The following is a 16587-nucleotide window of genomic DNA, read 5'->3' on the forward strand; positions in this document are numbered from 1 at the left end:
TCTGAAATTCAGGTATTGTCTGTTATTTGCTCCTATCTCTGTTGAATTAGTTTTTTTTCAATTGGTGCAAGGTTGGTTGCTTAGTTTTGTTAATTTTAGAGTTTTAACAATGTCTCAGTCTATATGGATAATAGTTGCTACATATGGCAGTTGCGTTAATTGATGTGGATATTTGAATGATCTGTTGTCCCTGTTTTAATGAGGTTTTGTCTCAATCCCAGTCTAGTTTCAGTTTAATCATGTCCTTCATTGTTCCTTGCAGCTAATGGGAAATCTGGCTCCAGGCAACCAGCAAATCATGGTAGCCGCCGTTGGGGATTCCGGACCCAGAGCTTAAACAAAGAGTCTGTTTACAAAGACATAGACTTAGTGACCAAACGCATGTTATCTGCCAGGCTGCTGAAAATTAATGAGCTGCGGAATGAGGTTACCGCGTTGCATGTTAAACTGGATGAGTTGCAGAAGGAAAACAAAATACTAAAGCGACTCCAGTACAGACAAGAGAGAGCCCTCAATAAGTTTGAGGACACAGAAAACGAGATCTCATTGCTCATATCCCATCACAGCAATGAAGTTAGGATACTTCGAGAACGACTTCGAAAATCACAGGAGAAAGAAAGAGCAATTGAGAAACGATTGAAAGATACTGAGGAGGAACTTTATCGCACCAAAAGCTCTCTGCAGAAATTAAAGAAACTTTCAGAGGACAAACATCTGGCGGAGCGAGATGAACTGGCACAGAAACTCGCCAAAGCTGAAATCAAAATGGAAGAAAGTGATAGAAAAATTAAGGTAATGCTTTTGAGAGACATTTCTCTTTGCCTTTTCTACTTCTCATCTGACATATTTTGGGGTGAAGTGGACCATTACTAACTTTTCCATTTGTAGGGAGGTGTCTCTAGGTGCTTACCTGAGAAGGGTCTGAACTCTTCATACATGGTAGTTAATGAATTTGAGTATTGCAGTAATATTAGGTTACTTGGTTGTTCAAGGAATTTAGATGGATTTAGAGCTGCTGAAGTGATGGAGTCTAACCAAAAGCAGTTCTATAGCTAAAACCTTAAATTGTTTATACTTTGTAAATCTTATAATACAGGTTCAACATGTATATAAAACTCATGGTCATATGGATTCATAAATGCTGTGTACATTGAGAAAAGATTGCTGTAAATGTTTATCACCTTTTTCTATAGTCTCGACTTGATCAGACATTCATTCTTAGCTTTTGTACAATGCTTTGAATAGTCACAAGTAAGATTGACAAGATTTTTATTGGTTCTAATATTGGAAACTTCTAACGGGACTTTGTCTTATGTTGGTGATATAGTTAAGGACCTCACTCAATCGAGGACATTGACTGTATTGAGTGAGTCCAAAGCTCAAATGGAGTATTGCAATAGAAGCCTCTTACTGGGAGCAGTACGTTTGCAGGAAAGCTGTTTCCTTTATTCAATCAATCCCAGTAGCCAATATTAACATAAATATCGATGCTGATTGACGTTAACCATTAAGAACTGAAACGTTTAATTCTTTTTTTGACAGCAAACTTGCATTAAGACCTTCAGGGAAGAGGGAATTTTTAAATCAACTATACTTCATCTGTTCTTGACAAATGGGAACAGAAGAATTATAGTTGGTATCGTTTACATTTTTACATCACTTGGCATTGCCACAAAATATAATTCTTAGGATATTGATGCTAAGATTTGCATGTAGGATAATCATTGTACAGTCACAATACTTTTTGTTTGAAAGAATCTGGCAATCTAATAAGTGATTGATTGACTACAATCCTCACATTAATCCTATAAAACAGTAACCCTATTGTAAAATATTCTTAATTTGTGGGGTCCATTATTAGGGCCAACACTTTTAACATGTTCATGGCAGGAAGGCAGTTTCCATTAGCAGACCGAGTAGTCTTTGTAGTGAAACTTGCACCCTTATGTGTACCGTGATAGAATACGGTGCCATAGGATTAACAATTGCCCTTTAGTTATACCAGGGAGACCCATTTGGGTTGCCTAATATGTTCTTGTGTATTTCTGAAAGATGGTAAATACCACCGTGTCATATTTTTACGCTCAGGGTAAAATTAATAATCAGATTTATATGCTAGATAATTACACAGAAGCAGAAATACATGGCAAGTTACTAATAGTATAAAATACTTGGAAAATAACGGATTAAGTTGATTCACAAGGAGTTAAAATATCTCCTTTGAAACGTTTCTTGTACAGCCTGACAATCTTTGCAAATTTTGGAGGAAGTAGTCTTTCATTGACTTCCCACTACAAAGTTTGTACATGGGCGATACAATTCCTAAATTGGCCCAGGAATCCAAATGCCACTTCCATAAATTGAACTGGACTGAACTTAAGATATTAAGGAAAGTCTGCTGTATCTCCCTATCACTGTAACCTCCTCTAGCCCTACAACCTTCCAAGATCTCTGTGCTCCTCCAATTCTGGCCTCTTGCGCATTCCTGATTTTGTTCGTTCCACCATTGGTGGCCTTGCCTTCAGCTGCTAGGCCCTAAACTCTGGAATTCACTCTGTGAACCTCTCTGCCTCTCTACCTCTCTTTCTTTGAAACGCTCCTTAAAACCTACCTCTTTGACCAAGCTTTTGGTCACCTGTCCTAATATCTCCTTATGTGGCTCGGTGTCAAATTTTGCTTGATAATCACTTCTGTGAAGTGCCTTGGGACATTTTACAATGTTAAAGACACTATAAAATGCAAGTTGTCATATATCCTATCCCAAAAAGTAATAAAATAAAGGGCTATCAATTAATGAAGTTCAAAGACACAATGTTGTCTCCTGTACATAGGATCACTTAACAAATGGTGATTCACACTTTGTAACTGTTAATGCTTGAAACAAATATAATTAAATTAGCATCTAGAACAAAGCTTCCACATCTACCCAGTCATTGGTGAAACACAATTACTCTTGTATCCAAAGTCATATATAAACCAAAAAAATACACGTTTTGCTTAATTGATGCAGGACGAAAATTCTTTGGCTATATGCGGAATGAAGTGGCTACTTGAAGGATTTGCCCTTTAAGCAACCATACTCATTGACAAGGAAACTTTTAACTGATGTGTAGTCTATTGTGCAGATCATTTCACTAAAGATTTTTTTGCGAACCATTTTCTTTTTTTAAAGGAAAGGAGGAAACAAGCTCCTTTATTAACCAGCAGCTCAATTGTTCCTGCAAGTTCCGTGAAATTTCAAATTAACTTTTCGAGCATAGTAGATATGTTTAAAGGTCTGAATGCTGTTGGGCAATGGAGACTACTGATAAATATACTTGTCAGAAGAAGCCCTCCAGGTTTCAATGTGTTAAAGATCGACCAATTAAGTTGGCCGAGAGAGCACAAGGCAGTAAGTGTTTATTTTAATTTTATGTAAAATTGTTTTTTTTGTATTTTCTTTTAGTAATTGAGTTAATATTACAGTAATAAAGCTATTCTTGATGTTACAGTAGTCTTATTGGGGAAATCTATTATTGGTAGTGGGTAAGATTCTAGATGCCAAAATATGAGATAAAATTAATACTCACCTAGATGGATGTGGGTTAATTAAGGACAGCCAACATGGATTGGTAAAAGGTAAGTCATGTCTGACAAATTTAAGAAGGTTCTTTTAATAAATAATTGAACGTATTGATGTGTATATGGATTTTCAAAAGGTGTTTGATAGAGTGCCACATAGGTGGTATGTTGATAAAATGATGACATGCAGTATTAAAGGGTGTGTAGTATTGTGGATCGGGAGTTGGTTAAAGGATAGAAAGTAGTGGTTAAATGGTGTTTTTTGAACTGGTAAGATATAAATAGTAAAGCCCAGTGATAAGTATTGGGACGACTGTTCTTGGTGATCTGGACTTGGGTACAGGGAGCACGTTATCAAAATTTGCATACAACACAAAAATAGGGTGCATGGTTAATTGTGAGGAAGAGTGTAAATGACTTCAGGAGAACATGGACAGGTTAGTAGATTGGACAGTACATAGTAGATAGATGTCAGATGAAATTTAAATGGAAAAATGTGAGGAGATGCATTTTGGGAGGAAGAATAAGGCGAGGATACATACATTAAATGGTAAAACTTTAAAAAGAGTAGAGGAACAGAGAGATTTAGGGATTTAGATATGAAAATCTTTAAAAGTGAGAGAATAAGTTGACAAATGATGATACTCTTTAGTTACAAGGCGAGACTAAGGCTCTTTTCATTCGAACAAAGATGCTCAAAATTGAGAGTTTTGTGTAATGCTCTCCTAACCGATCGTCTTGCCTCAACCTGCCACAAGTTTCACCCACCCAAAACATTGCAACCGACATCCTCGTCCACACAAAGTCCCGCTCACTACTGACCTCTACATTTACTGCTGTGGTTGGTAAAGGTTTTGGGGTCGTCTCAAACTTTCTCACTAGAGCTCCAAAACTCTGAGCATCTTTCTTTCTCTTCTCCTTTCTCTCTTCTTTCTCTCAACATTTTATTCCAAAATAGCATGCAAATTGCCTTTTAATTTAGGGAATGATATTGGTCAATTTAGGGTCTATACTAAAATGCTAACTTCTTGTGGGAGATTGTTACTAGTTAGTTTGTTTGACTATTCTAGTTTAAAAATGAGTGATGATGGCAACATTGCAGGCACAGGTTTGAGAAGATTCATGAGCTAGATGTGAACATACACTGTCAATGTTGATGCATCCTTGCTTTATGACTATCTGTACTAATATTAATTCATTACAGAGCTCAATAGCTCTTTCAGGTCAGTACTTCTACTGATGCTCTTACAACTCTAAACAAAAAAAGACACTTATGGATGAAACAAACCCAAAGGTTGCTGAGTTTAATGTAAGCTGTGGATTGTTGAAAGAGTCCCTAACGTGACGGTCTCTTTCAGCTTTTGCTGCAGCAATATAGATTGACAAGGCAGGCCTTTTACTCTAGACTTCAGTAGTGCTAGTTTGAACTAATTTCACATTTTGTCCTTATTCTGAATAAGCTGTCATAATGATTTCTATGATCAATAATTGTTTTTATAATTACATATTTTAGTGAGGTAAGTTATGGTGACAGCTGCAGACAGCAGTGTTGTGAAAGAAAGAGTATGAGTAAGCGATTACATGTTGTAGTCTACTTATGATAAACACCTATATTGTACCAGCATGGAACTTGAAGCAATCTTCATCTGCACTCAAAAATAGACAATTTCCTTTGAATTAAGCTGTCTTCAAAGAATGTGCTCAATTTAAAAATCTGACAGTTGAGGGGGCTGGGTCAGATTTGTCCTGAAGAAAATGTCATCTAAATTTAGCTGCAGATTTTAAAAAAAATATTTGCACATCTTAAGATTTCATTCTTTGTTTTCTGATTATAATAGGAATTTCAGATACATTACAGGCAAGGCAATGATCTTTACAAGATAAACCCAGATGATCAAATTTTAGCATTCTGAAAATTAACTGTCCATAAAACAGCAATCTTCTCCTGCCCCTTAAATCCAGAGTTGGACCATTTCCCAGATTCTCAAAGGAAATTCTTTCTCTTGCAGCAAGCCTTGCTACACCGAAAGCCCTGAGCACTTATAAATTCTGAGTTGACCTTTATGTTCAAAGCCAATTTCTTCAATATTGGACATTTCAATAAACAGCTGAATCTGTGGGTGAAACCTTTTTCTAGTGGATTACAGGAAGGCCTTGGGCTTCCCAGCTGACACCCCATTACAAATACTCCAAATCTTTGTGTGCTCTTAGCATCCACCATGGTCAATTTTGTGAGACATCTGATTGCAATTAAAATTATATCCTGCTCCAAATGAAACCCATACCTTTAGTGCAACCAAAAGAAATAGGCACATTCAAATATTTTGAAGGATATGGTAAATTTGAAGACAGTATGCAATATAAAGATAATTTTCTTTGTTAAACTTACCTCTCAAATTAAGGATCTGGAGAGAAACTTGGAGCTGAGCAGCAACAGTTTCCTTAGGCAAGTGACCACTGAGCGGAAGAAGACACAAGAGGCACAGGAAGATGTTCGAAATCTCCAGGAGGCAATCCAGCATCTTAGTCAGAAACTAAAGGTATTTCAACCTATTAGCGACTTTGTCAAATAGAGAAAATTTCTTCTAGCCAATAAGCAGCAATATATAACAGACATTAATCTATTATTAATATGCTGAAAAACCTTGATTTTCTTAGTGAAGTTGTTAGTTACCCAGAATCAGAATAAATTTAATATAATTGCCAAAATATACAGGCAGGCAAATTACATTTTATCTAGTGAAGTTTTTGCACTGAAAAGGCATCATGCTTCAATGAATTTTCAAAAACAAGATAGTGAGTGTTCAGGGAAGAATTGTGATTATAATCCATTTAATATGGTGAATTTGTATTTAGTATTTGATTTTTTTTTAACCATTTATTATTTGCAAGTATTTCTGATCAAGATATACTCTAAGCATTTGAAAACATCTGTGTGATCTCAGGCCATAAGAGAGCTGAGAATGATTGTGGAATTTTTAAAAGGCCCATTGTCAGTTACATATCCAGGTACACACAACCCCCAGTAATTGAAATGAGTTGTTTTTCTAATTTAATGGATCAAACATAAAGAGAGTATGAGCTTTTTGAGGACTTCTGTTTCCTGTATAAAGCTTCCTTTCTGATTTTCACAGTGATTTAGTAACCTTTATTTAAGACACTGTATTACATAGAGCATTGATAAGGGAAAGAAGTCACTGAAGAAAAAGTTACATGAAAAAAGTGTACAGAAAGATAACTAACAGGGACTGACCTAATCATTGTACGTAGTTTTCCTTTAACATTAAACCTGAGCTCCCTGATAGCTCAGTTAATAAATTCTCTGCCCAGTGTGAAAGTTAGCTGTACAGCCCATGAATTTCAAGACCTAATTGCCAAACTGTTCTAAATTAGCTGATCCTAGTCTTGGTGCCATTAGAGACGTGACAGTTGGTCTCTGAGTCCTTGGGCTAGGGAGAAGTATTTGTAGGCTGAGGATTGGCTGTTTCTTCTAAAATGTGAAAATAGTTAATTTGTCCATATTTATTCAAAGGAGAAGGAAAAGGAGCTAGACGTGAAGAATATTTATGCCAACCGCATACTCAAACCATCACCGAAGAAAGATATTGCAAGTACGCCTAGGAAAAAAGGTATTTTTTTTTCTTTTCTAAAACTGCTTTAAATCATGTCAAGGCCTATATCAAGTTAAATTTGAAAGTTGTGTGCATTTTATAAAACGTAATCTTTCATGTGTAGTTTAAGCAATGTTAAATACAGTTTTGTTCATTTAGATGTCAAGCAGCAAATGAAAAAGCATTATCTTTGTAATTCATCCATTCTGGAAAATTTGTATTTTTATTGCAAGTCTAAAACATAAGAACGTAGGATTTTGTTTTTTTACATTTATTGTGTTTGCAGAAAAAGAGATCTCAGCTGAAAATGTGACTTAATTGTCTTGTAACATTACTGATTAGAATTGGGACTAATTAATACTGCTGTGCAAGGATTAACTTCTATAATCCCCATACATGCCAACCTACAAGACTCAGAAAAGCTATAAAAAAAGCTTCAAAAAAGCTGACAACCCAAACAAAAAGTATAACTGAGGAACAGCCCTGAATAAAGGCCTACGACTGAGGTCACTGATTCAAGGTGACTGAATAAATTAAATTCCTTTTGATTACATTGGATTTCAGCATTTTTTACTAATATTTTGGGATTGCATTCTGCAGTTGTTTGTTTATCTGTGGAAACTGAAACCTAATGGCCTCAAGTATGATATATGAAAAGAAGTAGTTACTATGGGAGTGCAGTGGGACATGAAGTTGTCCTGGTGCACTGTGGATTGGAAATGCAGTTGGGCGTTAACTGACAAATGTGAAATGAAGCTGGGTAGAAGTAACCAATGAGAGGCACCTGCAAACTAGTGGAGCATTGGTGTGGAGGGGGAGGAGGGGTTGGCAACCAGTGGATGGGTTGGACTAGGAATGCAACCAGCAAAGGGTGGGGGGCAGGGGGTGGATGGGGTTAAAATCTTGCCCATCTGGGTGGGGTGAGAGTCGGGCCATGAAGAGAGGAGTTTTGAGGGCCGTAAATTCGCTCAGCTGGGGGATAGTTGAGAGTTGAAAACTTGCTGAATGGAGGGGAGGGGTTGAAGGTGTATATCTTGCTCAATGGGGGAGTGTAGAGCTGTAAATTTGTTCAGATGGAGGGGGTTTAAGGCCTGGAGTTTTGCTCAGCGGGAGGGGGCTAGGAGCTGAAAAATTACTCATTTGACAAGAGGGGTGGTTGAGGGTAGATTATTTGCTCAATGTATATATAATGGTATAGCACATCGAGGTAAAAATTCACCTGGTCCTGTTTCTGGGCCCAGACTCGGCGCTGCGTGATTAGTGCATGCCCAAAGCATGTCTATATGTATGCAGATGCTATAGCTGAATGAAGTAATGATGTAGATAATAATGGTCTGAAGGCTGACTTACAATATCATAAATTTATTGAAACAGACATAAAAGAACACTTTAATAAACAAAAGACTACTGTACGTCTGGAAGATTAACGCTAACATTGACCTGAATGGCCTATTTCCTTGTTGTAATCAGTATTTAATTCCATGCAAAGTTTCCCACATGTTGTGTGTGACATCTCTAAATATAAAATTAAGTGCTAACCCCGCCAGTTAACAAAATAATTAATATAGTTGACTTACCCTACCTACTGGCCAAAAAGTAAATAATTCTCTGCAAGCTTCAAATTAATTTAGCAGTTCTTCACACTTTATTTCATGTGCTGCTTAATACTGTTTTTTTAAAGTCGGTGTAAAAATGTATCTATTTAATACCTATAATATAAAATTATTAAATAGTGTGCAAGGGCCATTATGGAAGGGAAAACAGTCAGTGAAAAAGGCCGCCTTCTGGATTAGACTGGATTTTAAATAACTAATGATTTTGACTCCCATGCACAATGCCACAGGAGATTGACTAGTATAAATGAGTAATAAAAGCATAACTAATCTAGGTTATTATTGCTTGTTTTTTTGTACACAGGTACTTTAGCTACAGTGCCCAACACTACGAAAGGAGTGCAGACTGAAGAGTACTTCTTACCTTTAGAGCTCCCAACTCCACCCCCAGCTATTAGCGGTGAAGAAGAACTGAGGGTAAAAGGAGAATATTCCCAAATGGTACGTTTTTTTCTGCTATATGCTTTCTACAAAAGCTATATGCTTTCTACAGAATCCCGCCACGGCAGCGGGGGAATTTAAGTTCAGTTAATTAAATAAAATCTGGAATAAAAAGCTAGGGCCCGATGTTAGCAGGGCTGCGGGTTCTTGGCGGGGTGGGGGCTATCGGGCGCGTGGGTAACGCGCCTGGTGAAATTAGTCAGCTCCCCGCGCGATTGTAGCACACAATCCACTAATTGGATCCACTTACCTGCTCCTCCGGGTTCCCCACTGCTGATCTGCGCGTCGGGCGGGCTGCGCATGCGCAGTAAGATCTGTCAGCTGGAGGAGCTCTATTTAAAGGGGCAGTCCTCCACTGACAGATGTTGCAACAAACAGAAAAAATCACAGCATGGAGCAGCCCAGGGGGAAGGCTGCTCCCAGTTTAATGATGCCTCACTCCAGGTATCAATACATGGGGTGAGGAGGAGGGGGAGGACAGAGATCTTCCTCCCGGCGGGCGGGAGGAAGCGGCCTGCCTCTGCCACCAGGAAGGCCTGGCTTGAGGTGGCAGAGGAGGTCACCAGCACCACCAACATATCGCCCACCTGCATACAGTGCAGGAGGCGCTCCAATGACCTCAGTCGGTCAGCCAAAGTGAGTACACTTACTCTTTTCCCTACACTCCGTCTGCCACATCACCGCCCCCAACCCACATCTCCTTCTGCACTGCCAACACTACTCTGTCACATCACCCCTCATACCCACTCAAACCTCATCCTCATCGTACCTGCACCTACTCACCTCGCCAGTACTCATCCCGCCACTACCACTCAACCCAATCCTCACACAATCTCATGGCTCTATCTCATACTCACCCTCTCGTGCATCTCTTTCACGGCCAGCCTCACTCAACCTGCCACTACCTGTGCTGCAGCCAAAGGGCATGCATCACATATGTGCAGTAGGCAGTGTAAGGCAAACGTGTCATGAGCATGAAGGGGATGCACAAGGGTGTTTGAGGGTTTGTCATGGTTGTTACTTATATTGAATTTCTGACCAATTCACATTACATATTATATTGGCACCACTACTGCCATGTCTTCGCGAATCTTGTCTGGTTTGTGCAATAATGCCCTCTCCTGAGGATCACTGAGGACCCACAACTGATGCCACCCATTGTGTCACTGCAGAGTGGGTGTAGGTGTATTTGCAGGGCTCTTTTGCGCAGACGACTGAGAGACATCGGCGATGTCCCCGGTTGCACCCTGGAAGGATGTGGAGGAGAAGTTGTTGAGGGCAGTGGTGACTTTGACAGCGACAGGTAAGAAGAGGGTCTCCCCCCACCCCCCCACCACCTGTCAAATGGACCTTTGCAGCTGCCACAGGCTGACAACTGCAACAGGTCCATTTGAACTGGGAGTGTTTTCCCCCAGTGTGGGAAACAGTCCCAGTTTGCTCTAAAATCCCACCCCTCCGCACATAATCCCTTAATCAGGTCAGTTAATGACTGAACAGGCAAAATAAATACCTTCAAGTGGAACCCCGCTGGCTTTAATTGCCTGCAGGATTCCCACCAGCTGGGGCTGCGCGCGCATGCCGGCGCGTCAGCGGGGAACCCAGAAGTGCGCAGGTTCGAGGCGGGCTCCGGTCCTGCTCCGGGATTTCACGATTTTCGGGGCCCCCCCGCCAGGAACGCACCCGCTGGCGGGTGCTAAAATGCTGCCCACAGTATCAGTGATAGTGACCATGAAACTACTGGATTGTCGTAAAAACCCACCTGGTTCAATGACTGAACCAATCATCCGATAAAACCAGGTAACCTTTGTTTCCACTTTCCTCTCCCCATGAATTTTCCACTCTCCACTTTTCAGTCACCTTCATTTTCATCCTTTTCAGAGAAGCCAGTCAGAATCATAGCATGTGTCATCAGTGATTCGCCATACATCAGCCTTTCTGCCTTGTCTAAGTTGTCTAAATGTAGAAAGTAATAACTTTCTACACAAGTTACAGTTTATGACCTATAACTCCAGTGGGTTATGTTTTATTAAAAAGCCTAGTGATGATGGAAAAGCTAGACGTCAGAAGATCTAATTCGGACCCATATCTTCTGTATTTTCTGTATGTACATGTTTACAATGAGTACTCCCAGGATGTTGGTTACGACGAGTGCTCCCAGGATGTTGGTTACGACGAGTGCTCCCAGGATGTTGGTCACGACAAGTGCTCCCAGGATGTTGGTTACGACGAGTATTTGCATGACATTCTTTATGACTGTTGTTATGGGTACAGTAGCATAGTGGTTATGTTACTGGACTAGTAATCCAGAGACCTGGACTAATAATCCGGAGGCATGAGTTCAAATCCCGCCACGGCAGCGGGGGAATTTAAATTCAGTTAATTAAATAAAATCTGGAATAAAAAGCTAGTATCAGTAACTGTGACTACCGGATTGTCGTAAAAACCCACCTGGTTCACTAGTGTCCTTTAGGGAAGGAAACCTGCCGACCTTACCCGGTCTGGCCTATATGGGACTCCAGACCCACAGTAATGTGGTTGATTCTTAACTGCCCTCTGAAATGGCCTAGCAAGCCACTCAGTTGTACAATCCCACTACCACACGGACTGCAGCGGTTCAAGACGGCAAATCATCATCACCTTTTCAAGGGCAATTAGGGATTGGCAATAAATGCTGGCCTTGTAAGCGATGCCCACGTCCCATGAATGAATAAAAAAAAGATGTAGTTTATGACTAATTCTCGCATGATGTTGTTTATAACTAATACTCACATGATGTTGTTTATGTCGAGTACTCCCATGATGTTGTTTATGGAGGTGGAGTAGACCTGAAGACTCTGGACCTCGTCCCAGATTGCGGGGACGAGTATTAGTATTGTCAAGATGCTTCAGCACTGATCTGCCCTTAAAAGACAAGAATATCCCATAGCTGTTCCAATTGAGATGCTAGTGGCCCTTGCTAGGCCAAAGAAAAAATCATGGCTGATCTGTACCTCAATTCCATTTACCCACCTTAGCTCCATATCCCTTAATACCCTTACCTAACAAAAATCAATCGATCTCAATCTTGAAAGCTTCAATTGTCCCAGCATCCACAACCTTTTGGAGGAGAGAGTTCTAGATTTCTGCTACCCTTTGTGTGAAAAAATTCTTGATTTCACTTCTGAATGGCCTAGCTCTAATTTTAACCCCCAAGTGGGGGGTTGGGGGCAGGTGGGCAGTAAAAATAGTGGATTTTTGGAACGGGACGGCATCCCGGCTCCAACACGCCCACTTCCCGGTTTGATCCAGGCGCATTTGGATACACGCTTGCAATAGACACCAGGAAGTCCCGCCCCCACTTAAAGCCGGCGGGCCAATACTTAACGAGGCAATGTACCTCATTGCGATAGTTGAGGTACTTAATTTTATGTGTATTAGAAAAGGAAAACAACTTTAACCATACACGTTCAGGTTTATATCGCTTCCGATTTATGTCGGGTGTAAGCAGGCGGATCCATGAGGTGAGTGCCTTTATTGCACTGCCTTTGGGCCCAGAGGAGCAGGAATGCTTCTTCCAAGCCCAACAAACTCACCTGGCCGACAGGACCCTGTGATCTCACAGATCCTGCCCCCTCCCTGAAGCCCCTTTCCTTCCCGACAGGCGGCCAGCCTGTCAGTCTGGCTGTCTAGCGTGCGAGAAACCCAGAAGCACAAATACTTACCTTCGATTGCGATGCACTCATTTGGCTTCTGGGTTCCCCACTCGAATATCTAAAGGTGGGCTGGGTTCCCGGCTCCCAGCTAAAATCATGCCCTATATCTCCTTGTTCTTGATTCCTCCACCAAAGGAAATAACTTCTCCATATCTACCCTATCAAATCCTTTTAACATTTTAAACAACTTGATTATATCATCCCTCAATCTTGTATACTCAAGGGAATACATGCCAAGTTTATGCAACCTGTCCTCATAATTTAAGCCTCGGTATTATTCTGGTGAATCTGCGCCGAACCCCCCCCACCAAGGCTTCCTGAGGTGCGGTGCCCAAAACTGAATGCAGAATTCCAGATGGGGTCTGACCAAGGCTCTGTACAACTGATGCATAACTTCCTTCCCTTCCCCCTTGAGATAAAGGCCAAAATTCCATTAGCCTTTTTGATTGCTTTTTATATCTGGCTACTAGCTTTTAATGATTTATGTACTTGGACTCTCAAATCTCTTTGCTCCTATCCAGTTCCTAGTTTCAAATAGAGCCACCTTCCTTTGGTGCATCACCTGCAGCATGGGCTCACTTTTAAAAGTGAAAAACAGGTGGGTTGCCGGTGGGGGGGTGGGGGGCATTGAAAATTGCCACCATTTCCGGTTTTCACCGGGGCGGGAAGAGCGACCAACCCGCTCCCAGGAGGCGGGTCGGGCCTTAAAACCATTCAAGGAGGCTTTGGGCCTCCATTTTTCTGGATTTCCTGATTTCAACCCCGGGAGGGCCAACCCTCCAGGCTTCCCCCAGGCCCAACAAGCCTATCTGCACTGACCACCCCCACCCCCCCCCCCCCCACCCCCAACGATCGCAGACACCCGACCCCCGCCCCGCCTCCGATCCTCTCCCCCGATCTCTTTTCTCCCCCCCCCCCCCCCCCCCCCACTCCGATCTTCCTCTGATTCCTTTCCCCCTTAACGATCATGGACCCCCGTGACTGACCCCCGATCCCTCCCCCCGACTCACAGGCAACCATGCCCCCTCGTGTGCCATCTCCGCCCCACCCCCCCCCCCCCCCACCCCTACAATCCATACAAACAAAGACTTAGCTGCAGACTTACCTGAAGATGTCCTCTCTCTGGCTGGTTTCCCGACCGACTGAGACCAGCCTGTCAATCACTCCGGTCAGTCGGACGGGAAACCGACAAAAAAAAAACAAAAGACACCCTTACATCAAAATCGTACGGACGTCCGGGAAACCCGTACTAATGGGCTTCCCGACCTCAACTTGCCCCCACCCCCTTCCCGGCTTAGTTTTAAAATTGAGCTCATGATCTCCAACTCTGTCATAATTCCTCGTGTCTCTGTGCCATTATGATCAATTACTCAATTTTTCTGTCCACACCCCAATTTCTCCTTTAATGGTAGCTGCTGTGTTTTAAGAGCCGTGGCATCTTGACCCCCCCACCACCCCACCAGCTAATTGTACTACCATTCAAGCACTCTGTTCGAACTTTATCTTACTCTGTAGCCTCTATAGTCCGGGCATTCGCACTGGAAAATTGGGCCTACCCAGCCCTCTGCACATCCGATGTTGAAGTGCCTGCATATTGGTCAGTTCAACCTCATTGTTCCCGTTATCAGAAAATTGTGGCTTATTGTTGTGTTTAATCATGTTTTTGCAAAGCATTACTTTTTAATGTTTTTACCAAGTTAGAATCCTTATTTTAAGCCTGTTGTCAGATGGTTTAGGGGAAAAAGTGGCAGATGAAAATATTTTCAAATATAAGCGATTTTATTGGTTCGTTTTCTTTTATTGGGATATTCTCCTAACTGGTTATTCAGCATTGGATATTTTCATGACAGTAATTTCTCATTAGTGGTTTTCCGGCTACTTTCTTCACTTTTGATTTTTACATTCCCTACCTATTCAGTTCTGATTTGGTACTATTCTCCTTTAAGCCAATCAACAAGATATGAAGCTAAAGTGCAGAGAGACATACTGTTTTCAAATTATTAAATTGAGATCAATAGACTATAGCAAATATGATCTGTGTTTTTTGGATATGCATGCCATCCTCCATCTTGAAAAATAATTAGTGTTAAATTTGTCATTAATGCAATAAAATTCTGCAAATTGTAGAACCAAAGGTTGTTATTTTTTCATTCCTTTGGTCTCAGCTGCATACCTACAGCTGAACAATGTAGCCTAGGATAGAATCGGTTTCACCCCTTGATTGAGCCACCAGGAACCTTGGTTGAGCCCCCAAGAGCCCTGAATCGTATCTCCCCATTGTCCCCTCGCTGTATAATGAGAGAGAGACACACATACCTTCCCCAGAAGAAATGCTGAATCTGTCTGTTGAGATTGAGATCATTCTGCTACACCTTGTGTGGATGAGACTGATCTTGCTGTTTTTTTTTAAATGTCTCTTTCTTCCTCTCTCCAACAATCTGAGGCTCAGACTGAATTTTGGGCAGGAATTCGAAATGAAGTAACAGTTAGTTGGGCCAAAATAGAAAATAACATGTAATGGGGACTAACACTGGAATAGTATTTATATTTTTTGGCATCTTTTTGTATTTCTACTTTTCAACTAGTTTTCAGTATTTTGCCATTTTCACAATTACAATCTTTTCTTGCCTTACTTTGGCCTTTTTCTTGCTTTAATTTCTCTTTTAGTTCAATTGTTGTTTCTCCTGCCTGTCTGTGGTTCACAACATTATGGCACACCACAAGCCTCCACTGTCTCAACAATAGTTTTTTTATAATATTACAGAGGTCCCTACGCATGAAAAACTGCCACTTTGTCCTGTTATAAATAAATGGTGTCTTATTGCTAAGGAAACACTATCTCTGCTCTACCTCCTTTCTCTCTCTGTGTGGTATTTTCTCCAGACTATAACTAGATTATAATTGCGTCCAACCATTATTGTGCTAGATATTTCTGTTTAAAAAAATTGGCCTCAATAAGGGAGAGGATTTTGGAATTGGTGGATCGATCTGTATTTGCTATTGTCAGTGCAGCCAGTAATTGTACTGGTTTGGATGAAGAAAAACCATCAAAATTTAAATTTGCATGTAGCTGTTCAGCTTCAACATGGGAAAAATTCCAACAGCAGCACATATAAGGCAGCACAGTACTGTTCCCTTGGCAACAGGATGCCATTCAATTTCCTGTTGCTGATGCCTGTGATATTAGGCCGGAACTTGCTCTGACTGGCGTGGCAAGGCTCTCCGCACCTCCTGCGGATAAAAAGTACGAATGTACTTGCTGCGTGGTTCATGACGTAAATTTACTGGATTCTGAGATCTTCCTCAGTGGCGCGTTCTGATATCAGTGCAGGCCATGTGCGCATGGAAACACTGTGGGACTGCAAGCCCTGCCCACAAGCAGGCAAGTTTAAAGTGACATTCCCTATGTTAGTCTAAATAAAAATTTAACTTACCTTATTATAAAAATACAAGCAAATGATTTAATTTACTTAAAAGTACAGAAATTAAAAGTTTAAAAAAATTATATTTTTATTTAAAAAATTTTAATGATCAAAAAATATTTAAATAAGTATAATTAGACATTCCACATTTTTTAAAATTTAATTTTTTGTTGTCTTGCAGTCATTATAAGTCTCTGCGCTTTTAAAAAGTAGTGCAGGACCGGTATTTTCAAGCGTACCTTCTCGT

At 40.8% G+C, this 16587-nt stretch overlaps 1 protein-coding gene across 2 annotated transcripts in view; it reads left to right on the forward strand.

Moving 5' to 3' along the window:
- Positions 1-16587, forward strand: part of lca5 (lebercilin LCA5) — a 102082-nt gene that overhangs the window by 37113 nt on the left and 48382 nt on the right. For both annotated transcript variants that reach the window (XM_067984926.1, XM_067984927.1), the window contains exons 3-6: positions 263-792; positions 5964-6101; positions 7094-7190; positions 9090-9226. In XM_067984926.1, coding sequence (XP_067841027.1) covers positions 263-792; positions 5964-6101; positions 7094-7190; positions 9090-9226 — 902 coding nt within the window. The remainder of the gene's footprint in view (positions 1-262; positions 793-5963; positions 6102-7093; positions 7191-9089; positions 9227-16587) is intronic.

This window comes from Heptranchias perlo, chromosome 5 (genome assembly GCF_035084215.1).
Source record: "Heptranchias perlo isolate sHepPer1 chromosome 5, sHepPer1.hap1, whole genome shotgun sequence".
Taxonomy (NCBI): Eukaryota; Metazoa; Chordata; class Chondrichthyes; order Hexanchiformes; family Hexanchidae; genus Heptranchias; species Heptranchias perlo.